The sequence below is a fragment of the Hemicordylus capensis genome, chromosome 1, assembly GCF_027244095.1.
Source record: "Hemicordylus capensis ecotype Gifberg chromosome 1, rHemCap1.1.pri, whole genome shotgun sequence".
NCBI lineage: Eukaryota > Metazoa > Chordata > Lepidosauria > Squamata > Cordylidae > Hemicordylus > Hemicordylus capensis.
In genome coordinates this window covers 212,844,842-212,856,550 of record NC_069657.1, presented here as the reverse complement: position 1 = coordinate 212,856,550, position 11,709 = coordinate 212,844,842, and the positions used below count along the sequence as shown (strand labels likewise).

The window sequence follows — 11,709 nt, the reverse complement described above, 5'->3', positions numbered from 1 at the left end:
TTGATGGATGCAATTGCACTTCCTAACTCTTCACAGCCATTAACTCCGCTGAAGCTGTTACTTCAAACAATCAAGAGACTGCATTTAAAAAAGAAAAAAGAAGAAGAAAAGCAGGAATGTATGATTATTATGCATTTACTTCAAATTCCCTTTGGTAACCGTAACAGGTTATAAAAGTCCGGGGTAATCTCTCTGTCTCTCTCCTTTCTTCCCTGTTTTGTAATCACAAGCACCGAACTCCCGCGTGGTTCAGCTTTATAATCGCAATTGTTGCATAAACCCTTCGTAATGGCTCTGCTTTCATTTAGTTTAATGCATGGTTTATTTCTCATATAAGCCTGATGAGCTGCCAACCGGGCTGGTCTGAAGGAAGAAACTCCTGCCCGACTGCAAGTTCCAAGCTGCTAAATCATTATCCATGCTAAGAACATATTTCTGCTATGGCTTCGCTTCAAGGGGGCCGCCGCCGCAGCCGCTGAAGGCGCGATCTTCTTTTTTGCTTCTTGCTTCCTTGGCTATTGGATGACAGCTTTCTCTTTAATGGGTATTTCTCTTCTTCCTTATAGGCTTTAAGCTGCTGTGTCTAGCAAACGATTCTTTGATGCCGTCTGGGCAAATTGATCTGTGTGTTGTTGGGTGGTGGGTTTTTTTTTTTTTTTTTTTTAATGCAGTCATTGTGGAGAAAGGAGCGAGAGATGATGCTACAGCACAGGCTGGGGAGAGTTGCCGGGTGTGTGTGTAGCTGCGCGGGGAAGGGGTAGTAGAATGCTCACCTAGATGAAGACGACGATGGCTTTCGGGCATGCCCTCTAAAGATAAGACAGAGGGAAAGTAGTCACTGGTGGCGGGGGTGGGTGGGGACTGGAGGACTTTGCTCCTTCCCTCGCATCGCCGGCTCAATTCTCTCTCTGTGAGGCAAGAAGTTGGCACTATCCAGGAAGAGGGAGAGTGGAGTGTGGAGAGAGACCAGTCCATAGGAATTCCTTGCTCCCACTACAAGGAGACAAACGTCCCTAGCGGCATCGATCCCTCGCCTCCTCGGTTTTTTGGACGCGCGAAGGGCGCCGTCAAAACAAAGCCAGACAAAACAGAGATTTGTTTTTGTTTTGTTTTCACCGCATCAGCAGTCAAAACACTGGGCGTTGGGCCTGCGCAGCTGTGTGTGTAGGGTAATGGGGTGGGGGAGTTCACTGGTATGGACTGGGGGAGTGGGAGAGAGCAAGGGAATCCCCTCTCCTGTGACCTATTGCAGCGCAAAGTGGCAAACTGAAAGGTCCCCTCCTCTCCCCTGGGCTGGGATGATCATCTCAAAATGAATCTTTGGCTCGCTGTTTCGGGAGGCTCGACCAGTGCCTGGCTCCAAGGACGACTTTCGGGTGAAACATGACAGGGTGGTGCCGCGGTGCGAGTCGTCCACAGGGATCGTGGCTGCTCCAGCTCCCCGTTAAGGGGGTATCTGTGGATCTCTTCGCCTCCTTTTCATTTTGCCCAATTGTCCCTTTCTTTGCATCCCCTTTCATAAGCGACCTACAGTTTCCCTCGTGTCCCTCCCCGCGCCTCCCCCACCCCCCGAACAAATCTTTAGATCGGGAGAACGAAGTTTTAAATCTAGCAAAAGACACGGCAAGTGGGCGTGTGTAAGCATGCTGGAGCCCAACCAGAGCCCAGAGGTATACCTGTGGGACCACATGGAAAGGGAACATGCCTGCGAGGAGGTGACTGCATGCAACTGGCACCTCCACGTGTAGACACATGGTCAGGGACGACGTGACTGCATGCAGTGAAGACCATGTCGGGCCCCTTCGAGCCATAGATAGGCAGGTGGATAGGATGCAACTGAGCAGGCTCGCGCGCCTATCAGACCTATTGCAGAATTTGCAGCATGCATACATGCAGCAGCGTATATAACGCCTCCCCCCCTGCCCCCCCCCCCACAGCACCTACACATGCGTCGTGATCGCACACAACAACTACTTTCACATGCCAGTTGTGCTCCTGGGCGTGTGTGCCTGTCTACCCAAATCGGTGGCAATGCGTGGCATAAAGGTGCCCGCCCGTGCGTGTAGAGGTATGTGAGCCCCTATACGGCGTCAACCAAGCCGTATTTTGCTGCAGATCCAGGCTCCAGCCGGGAGTTCTCAGCCAGAGGGTGACCGGGTTACCTGACGAGGCGACGCTGCTGATGTGATGCCCCCTCCTTTGCCCCCATCATCTGGCCATCTCAGGAGGTTGCTTCGCTTTCATCCTGCTTGCTGGACGATCCCAGTCGGCTTACAGGGTGGGGCTGGGTGCTGCTACCGAGCTTCCCCGGTGCGCCTCGGAGAGAGGAGCGGACCCAGCAGCATCAGCATCAGCATCTCTCGCTCCAGCTGCCTCCGCCTCCTCCCTCCCAGGGACCTGCATCCCGCTCGCCCAATCAGCAGCCACGCTGCCTGCGCCACGTGACCTCGGCGGGCTGAGGGGACCTGCTGCTTTCCCAACGCCAGAGGGATGCGGGCGGCAGAGCAGGAGAGGAGGCAGCGGCTGCTTGGCTGCAAAGCGCCTTGACTCTTTTTCTCCAGCCCAGCCCAGCCCAGCCCAGCCCGACCCCTTATGGCAGCGGCTGCTCCAACCTCCTGCTTCTTCTCCTCCGTCTTGGCCATCCCTGTTCTTGCCGTTCCCCGGGCTGGGCCCGGCCCCTGGATATCTCTGCCTCTGCTGAAAGTCTCAGGATCATCATTATCATCATCATCATCATGCCAGGACTTGGTTGCCTCTTCCTAACCTGCTGTTGGCTGGGGCCCCCGGGATGCTAGAAAGCCCCCGTCTCCTGCTCCCCACCATCCACCCGAGACCGATCCGCTTTGGGGAGCTTTCTTCTTGCTGCTGCTGCAGAGTTGAGTTAAGAAGTCATGGTGTTTTGGGAGTCCTCCCCATCTCGGCAGTGCAGCAGCAGCAGCAGTAGTAGCAGCAGCAGCAGCAGCTGGACACTTTGCGATTGCTTCTGCTGGTTGCTCCTGCCGGCGATGTTACTCATCATAACCCGACCAGTGAAACTTGCCGCTTTCCCTACCTCCTTAAGTGACTGCCAAACGCCTACCGGCTGGAATTGCTCTGGTAAGCTTCGAGGGGAGGGGGGATGGTTCAGCAATTTCTAAACCGAGGCATCTTTTTAAAAGAGAGTGGGGACGGGGACTGCTGCGTGAGGGGGGAAACACCCTCTAAAATGCCTGCACATCGCAGAGCTGACTGGAAATTACAGATCGCTTTTGCTTCCGAAGGAATAGTGTGATTCGACAGCAAGGGAAGAAAAGTATCTATAGATCTTCCGGGCCCCCCACCCCCCTTAATTGCTTCTCCTTGAGATTGGCTTTCGATTGTGATCTCTGTAGACTTGTGTAGTCTGGACGCAATGTGGTGTGATGATCTCGCCAGGTAACTAGCTAGAGGCAGTTTCTCTATTATTATTCTTTTAAGTCTTAGAAGTTACAGCAGCCGTTTGAGAGAGAGAGGGCGGGAGGGAGAGAGAGGGAGAGAAATAGAGAGGGAGAGAATGCAATAAATCAAGTTGTGACTGTCGGAGAAGTGCTGATATCTTGCAGAAAGTGCAATGAGGCTGGGCTGGATCTCCTTTCTAAGAACAAGCAAGTCTGATCGCCTGGGAAGCTAATTTTTTCCTCACCCTGCTGTTACTGTGATGCATTTCTATTTGTGTAGGCATTTGGACTGACTAAACTTTCTCACTTTTTTTGCTTTTAACTTTAAAAGAAAAAACCTGTTGTTTTTGGAAAGAACTTGGACTGAAGCACAGTGTCTATTCATTCTCCAATTCAGACTAGACACAAAGGGGCAAAGTAGACCATCAAGAACCAGTCCCCAGGCTCTTTCTTCACCACCTCCTTCTGCAGGCTGTAATTAAACAGGCTTCCTCTCCCCTTTTTTATCTGGTCAGTTTCAGCCCCACCAGGAGAAGTGGCTTGTCAGGCGCAGTCTCAGTGACACGTACTAATTGAATGAGGAAGAGACTGTAGAGAGTTATTGCCTCTTTCCATCAGTTGTCTTTTTGTATGATGATCAGCCTCATCCTCAATAGGTTAATTGTAGTTCTGTCTGGAGTGTGTTTACCATTTGTGCAGTACTTCCCACACAATTGCTGTTTGCAAACGCTTCTGGGAGTATCTTCTCTTCCAGGATGAATTGCCACCATTCTTATTTGAAGAAACATTGTGTATGTGCACCAGATTTCCAAACACACTAGCAGACTTTTGATGCAGCATGCCCCTTCCTAAAAATAAATGTGTAAGTCTGTACCTTTAAAAAACAATGACACATACACCACTTCCTTTTTGTACTGAACATGGGGAACATATGATGGATATAGATCAGAGCCTATTACTTTTTCATAGGCACTGGTTTTGTTTATGAAGTCAAATCTGAATGCCCCAACTATAAGGAGTATAATATTTCATCACCCTTCAAGTCACAGTGACTTTTATAGTGAATGTTGTATTTGTGCTGTGACTTTCTGATCTTAAAAGTGAAATTCTTGAAATTACTTAAGATGCATAACAGGAATGCCATATTCAGTACAGTATGTGTTTCTAGTATATATGCAAGGAGCAATAAATCATTTTGGCTCTATGCATGATGTTTTCATTTTTAATATGTAGCTAAGATATGGCTAAGAACATGAGGATGTTAAAATAATCAATACAATACATCCTTAATGGGTTTGGAGCCTAAATATGGCTGTTTTGCTTTATACCTTGCTACACACCCTCAGAGAAGGATGGTAACAAGCTGAAGTCTGAAATTTGAGCTGGCATTCATGAGCTGAATCTTCAGCCAGATCTGTTAGCCTGCCTGTCAAAACTGGAGGAAAGGAGCTGGGCTCTTTCAGCAGCTCTGAGAAGAACCTGGCACCCCTCCTATTAAGCTGGAGGTGATCAATCTTCATTGGAATCAGACAGCCTATCACAAAAAGCACACAGCCTGTTTATCTTTATTATTAGGGGGCTTTGTTATGTCACTGCCTGGAGAAATTCCCATTTTAGTCTTTGGACCAGAAGATCTGAGCAGGCGGGGGAAGATAGTAAAACATGTTATTTTTACAACCAACTGCTTGATTTTGAGGAAATGGAATTTACTTTCATAGAAGAAAGAAAAAGAGAGCAGAGGCAGCGAAGGTAACAAATTGCAAACTCATTGTAAAACAAGGGAAAGAACAAGGCAAAGTGAGATTGAGAAGACACCATATCTAGCCTGCATATTGTTACATCAACAAGGTTCTGTGTACTCTGTACATTAAAAAGCAATCACCCTGTATAATTTCCCTGCCAAACGGAAGATGACAGTATGTTTCTCTTTTTGTTTGAGGTTATGATGACAGAGAAAATGATCTCTTTCTCTGTGACACCAATACCTGTAAATTTGATGGGGAGTGCTTAAGAATTGGAGACACCGTGACTTGCGTCTGTCAGTTCAAGGTAAGAAGATTGATCTCTCATTCCTTAATTCACTAATGAGAATACAAATCAGGGATCTCCCTTTACAACCCATCACTTGGCAATTTATATCTCTGCATGCAGAGAAGTCAGAGTGAAAACCTGGCAGCAAGTCTAAAGAGCTGGCAGGACAGCCAACTGGTGTCAAGAAGATAGAAGATTCTCTGGGAAAATGTAGATGTTGTTCTTCTAAATCCCTCTTTAGGGTCTGTAGCTTCAGGTTGTACATGCTTTGACTACTGTGCCTTTTTAAAATGAGGATTTTTCTGTCCTTTCTAAATTCACCGGTTGTACAGATTGTCCTCTATATGTTTAGAAGGCCACTATGTAGTTGTGGATAAGTAGATTTGTCAGGTTCTTTATATATTGCTTTTAAGTATCAAAGGCACACTAGAACAGTGTTCTGTTGTTTATAAAACAAGGCTGCTTCATTCCTGGAGGGCGGGGGGAAAGAAACATTCCCACCAACTAAATCACAAATAGCCCTGGGTATTTAAGAGAACATCTTCTGTACCATGAACCTCATTGCCCATTGAGATCATCCAGAAAGGTTTGTCTGCAGTTGCCACCAGCTTGTCTGTTGGCTACACAGGGACAGGCCTTCTCTGTTGCTGCCCCAAGATTCTGGAATACACTCCCTGTTGAAATAAGAGCCTCCCCATCTCTGACAACCTTTGAAAAGTCCTTAAATACTCATTTTTCACCCAAGCTTCTTAACTTGACTGTGGCTTGAAATTGTTTTAAGGTTTTCATTTTTGTCTTAATTTGTTTTATGTTATAAGCCACCCAGAGATGGAAGTTTGGGGTGGTCTAAAAATTTGATAAATAAATTTAAAAAATAAATAAATCACAAAACTCAGGTGAAGTAAAATACAACTTGAACTAATTGTGTTCCATTGGTTTTAAGAGTGTAGTCCACATTGTTACTGGCAAAACCGATACATGTTTTAATGAAACTGGATGTCATTAAAGGGACCAAGTCAAAAATATTTTGTTTTAACTGAATTCTGAAAGAGGTTGTATATCACTAGGTCTTAGAAACAAACATGGAAATAAGTTGCACTGAATCAAATGGATTCCACTTTCCATGTAAGTGTGCCATTCAGTGCATATTTACTCAGAAGTAAGTCCTCTTTTGTTTAATGAGGCATAATCCCATGTATGTATATACAAAATTGAAGTGTAGATAGTTTATTCCATCTCCATTGTCAAATGAATTTGAAGTAGGTTCTGTTGAAGGCAGTGATGTTTACATCCAAGTAACAGTTTGGATTTTAGATATTAGTGGAAACTGATGGAAGATATAGCATCCTGACTGCCCGTCAACATGCAAATTAAGTATTTCTTTTCTTCTAGTTATGGCATGCAATTATATTTTGTATTCAGATTTTTAAAAATCCTACCCATTTTAACACTGAATCTGTATTCTGGGTGTCATGCATATAAAACAGATTAATTATGGTTAATCTAAGGATTTTCTTGTATTATTTCTCTAGTATCTAATGGCATGAGAACAGTCATAAAAATTCACCAGTCAGTGTCACAAATTCATAATATAGTAACTGAAAGGTATGCTTTTAGGTTTTATCAGAATAAAGTCTCCTTTTAAGTGTCGGTGTGACATTTCCTAAGCAATAGGATTACATAATCTTACTTAGCACATTGCACTTCCGTGTGTGTGTATAAAAGCTAAATAAAACTCTCTTCAATTGTCATATTAAGGAGAAAAGTTATTGTCAAAGGGAAAAGGCATTCTGTTACTCGTAAGTTGTTTCTTCTCATGGAATTGATTTAATGTTGTGTCCTTGTATCACTGCCTGATGGGTAAAGAAAGCAAATTCAGTGCCACCAGCAGTGAAAATGATGCAGGCACAGAATATACTTAGTTTCTTCTGCCTGGTTCCACTTTGCCTTTACTATGCTCAAAGTTAGTGAGCATGGTAGGATTAAAGTGTGACTTTCATCATTACAGAGAAGACAAGAGAAGCTATTCCCCAAGCTACAGAAGCTAAATGTGTTGCCTATTTTATCACTAATTCTTGTGCTCAGCCAAAAATCTAATAAAATATACAAATTCACTAAGAATTCAGTAACTGACTGTAAATTGCAATAAATTAGTTTAATGTTAAAACACAGTTATGGGGAATAGATTCAATACACATGTAGTTGAGGGTATCAGCAATGTCTGTACAGAGTGCTGAATTTCTAACAAGAGGGTCATTGAGGCTCAACACTTCCTGATGCCTATACCTGAGTTCCTCAGTGGGGCAAAAAGAATAGGGCCAACTGGACAGGAAGGAAAACAATAACAGAAAAAGACTGGCTTGATCCTGTGCCTTTAATAGAGGTTGGATATGAAGAAATCAGCAGGATTGATTCCTGGAGACTCGAGGATTGGCATCTCTAGTGATAAGGCCATGGCACTTTGCTTACATAGGAGAAAGTAAAGGGTTGCACTTAGGGACACAACGGGCAGGGAGCAGGGCCAGATTGTGTGGGGCCAGATAGTGGCCAGATAGTGTGGGGGCCTGTAGCATATATTATAAAGGGGCCCTAAATTTAAAAAAATTCACATAAATATTAAAACATAAATTATTTACTTGCATAGTAAAGTAATTCAGTTTTTTCATTTGCTATATTTTGGAGTATGGGAGACCAAGTCACAAACTCACACTTACTACAACAACAGTGAACATTTATATATATCGTTTTTCAATCAAAATTCTCAAAGTGGTTTACATAGAAAAATAAAGAGTGGTTAGATGCTTCTCTGTCTCCAAAGGGCTCACACTCTAAAAAGAAAAATGTAGTAGGCATCAGCAACAGCCACTAGACAAATGCTGTGCTGGGCCTTCTCTTAAAAGGCACATTTAGCAGAAAAGGGATATTTTATCTAACATGGACCAAATAAAACAGGTAAAGTGTTAACTTTAATTCCCAGTTGGAAGCTGGGCATGCGGGGCCCTCAAAAACCCAGGGCCCGTAGAAAATGCTACATTTGCTACTACGTCAATCCACCATAGGGCGGGGGCAGGGAATCTATACTTTCACCTGTAACTCCAGTTTCTGGGATGAGTGAGAAACAGGCTTTGCTTCCTATCATCTGTGATTCCTATTGAAGTCAATCTCTGTCACATGGAACATACATGTCTTCCTGTGACTTTAGAGAGTGATGAAACCCTTAAAACCTACGCTTCCTCATCTATCTACAGTATCTATCTAATTACAGTATCTATCTTTCTATTTTTCTATCACACAAGGGAGAGGGAGAGGGAAGGGGGGAGGGAGGGAGACACTTTTCTACAGCACTTTGCCCCAGGTCATTCAGTGAGCTCGAAGACTGAGTGGTGAAATCATGTTAAGGCATACAGAGAAATAAGATGAGACTGGAATTGCTAGGATTTGCCTTCTGGATAATGTGTTCCTCTCACACAGCACTGTTCTAGCTTATTATGGATCTCCTGTTCATAACTGGATGAACGGGTGATAACTATAAATGGCAGCAATTCATGGAGCAAATCCTGTACATGTTTACTCAGAAGTAAACCTCAGTGTGTCACTGGGGCTTACTTCCTGAAAAGAGTGTTAGATTGCTGCCTTGAGCTGTCTACCTCTTAAACAAGCCCCAAAGCCTACGTCAACTGGTCCTAAAATCTGCGCATGATGACAAACAGTCTGATCTATCCCTTCCATGCCATTTTGTATTGTTTGTCTTCTTTTCATCAAGCTTAGTTAAACTTTGAAAATTCCTTAGCTGAATAAATGACCAATCCAGTGTAGTTCCATGATTATGGAAGAATTCATATACTCATGCTACAGAACTAACTGTTTTCAGAACTAGGTTATATGCAACCCCCAAGGTATTATTTGGTGTGGGGGTGTGTGTGTGTGTGTGTGTGTGCACGCGTGTGTTGGCAATACTAATTGAACGTTCACATGGTTTAAACCAGACCTGCACAACTTGTGACCCTCCCTGCTGAATACCGTCTAGTAGCAGTCCAATATAGTGGCCTGCAGACACTTAACCAGCCCCTGTTTTTGTAAAAGTCCCAGTCAGGCAGAAAAACCAGGAGGTTCATTGCATCCCTAGTGGGCTGCCATACAAGCTGGTGGGCTGTGTTCGGCTGGGTGAATCACACATTGTACAAGTCTGGGTTAAAGAAATTAGTAGGCCTGTGCAAAATTTCAGCTCCAAATATTTTCTCCAAATGGAGAGAGCCCTGGAAAGACGTCCCAGCATTCCCTGCATGCCTTCCAAAATGTCTCTGGGGCTCCACAAGGCTCCATTTTCTTAAAGGAGTCCCACTGATGCTGGGTAATGCACAGTACTGCATGGAGCTGACTGGCGGGAATGATTGCCTCCGTATGGTGCTAGGAAGGTGGTCCATAGCAACTTGGAACTTGGTCTAGGAACGCGGGCTTCTCTTTGGTCCCTGCTGCACTACAACAGGGCTTCTTCCGCAGCCGCTTAGTGTTACTGATTAACTGACTACAACTTTATGCAAAATATGGATGCGTTTGGGACATGCCCACCTGGAGGTGTATTTGGGTTTTAGATACACAAACCTCCAAGACCTTCATACAGATTCACGCAAATTATCCATGGGACAGATGCAAGTAAGTGTGAGTTTCACAGCCCATATAACAAGTGTCTTCAGCCAGGGATACTTGAACCCCAGTGGGTATTTTGAAGCCTTACAGAGGGTACATGGGGTGCACAGAACCTTCCCACATCCCATGCTATACTGTTGGTTCCGTCACAAAGAGGGGAGGGGAGGAGTGTCACGTAGCATCCCTCCCTCCTCTCTCCATGTGACAGGCTGACTAGGTACTCAAGCTCAGGCCACCACCTCTCAGCCTGGCAGACTTGGCCGGGAGGGAAATGCTGGCTGATACTCAGTGTCATCATTTCCCTTGTTCCAGTGCCTCCCAGTCAGCCTGAGGATGGGTTGGCTGAGCCTGAGCACCAAGCCAGCCAATCAGATGGGGAGGGAAAGATGGGGCCGGGTCAGGAGTATGGGTGGAGCCAGGTGGAGCCCTGGCCATGAGGCTCCAGAGGACAGGAGGAAGAAGAAAGTCACAGTGTAGAGTTAGGAGGTTGAGCTTTTCTTTCTTCCTTTTTCTGATGCCAGGGTAGCTTCACTTAGCTTGCATTTTATTTCCTACCAGCTTTGGCAAGATTTACTTCTGGGGGTGGGGTCACAATTCTTGGCTGCTTGTATGGGATACCTGAGCTGGAGCTTTGAGACAGAAGGGGTACACTTGTTTTTTAAAGAAGGTTGGAAACCCTTGCCCTATATAATAAGTAGCAATGTAAACATGCAAAAATACCAGCCATATCATCAGTGCTCAAATTTCAGGGACAGGGGAAGCAGAGGGGCCCAACCCCTTAGTTGTTGTTTTTAGGAGATTTCAGGGAGACCATTATTTGGCTAAAATTGGTAGAAGTCAAGGGGAGGATTTCATTAAGGCTCTCATACCTTATCTCCAACCCACCTAACGGTGCAGCGGGGAAATGACTTGAATAGCAAGCCAGAGTTTGCCGGTTCGAATCCCCGCTGATATGTTTCCCAAACTATGGGAAACACCTATATTGGGCAGCAGCGATATAGGAAAAGATGCTGAAAGGAACCATCTCATACTGCATGGGAGATGGCAATAGTAGCCTCCTCCTGTATTCTACCAAAGACAACCACAGGGCTCTGTGGTTGCCAGGAGTCAACACTGACTCGATGACACACTTTATCTTTACCTTACCATATCTCCATAATCTGAACATTGCATTTGCTTTTGTCATTTCCAGTCATATGTGGCAGTTTTGACTAGGTGCCCAGAAGGTTTGCACTCAGTTAAGCTCCTGAAGTACACTGTGTGGTTATTGCTTTCACTGCGAGCGGGTGGAACTTGTTTTATTGAACTGTCCCTAAAATATAAAATCAGTGGCCTCATTCACACAATCATTTGAAGATAGGTTTAATGTGGGTTGCCAATATTTGCATGATTGTGGGACACCTTGGCATGGGTTCACACAATCATGTCAATATTGGTAACCTACCCCAAACCTAGATTTGAACGATTGTGAGAACCAGGCCATTATCTCTCAGCCAAATGTACCTCACAAATGTTGTGAAGTAGATCAGAGTTTCTTGGAAGAACGGTGAGATGTGAATATGAATATTGATATGGCTATGAATGTTCTAGAGTTGCTAACTGACCAGAAAAAAAT

General features: G+C 44.9%; 1 protein-coding gene across 4 annotated transcripts in view; it reads left to right on the top strand.

Annotated features, from left to right (window-relative positions):
- Positions 1-232: 232 nt before the first annotated feature.
- Positions 233-11,709, top strand: part of TMEFF2 (transmembrane protein with EGF like and two follistatin like domains 2) — a 274,058-nt gene continuing 262,581 nt past the window's right edge. For 2 of the 4 annotated variants that reach the window (XM_053283719.1, XM_053283718.1), the window contains exons 1-2: positions 2,889-3,096; positions 5,356-5,465. In XM_053283719.1, the coding sequence (XP_053139694.1) occupies positions 2,892-3,096; positions 5,356-5,465 (315 nt within the window). In that variant the 5' untranslated portion in view covers positions 2,889-2,891. Of the gene's footprint in view, positions 545-2,888; positions 3,097-3,145; positions 3,415-5,355; positions 5,466-11,709 lie in introns of those variants that run through there. The other 2 variants (XM_053283721.1, XM_053283722.1) reach the window with 2 other exon arrangements.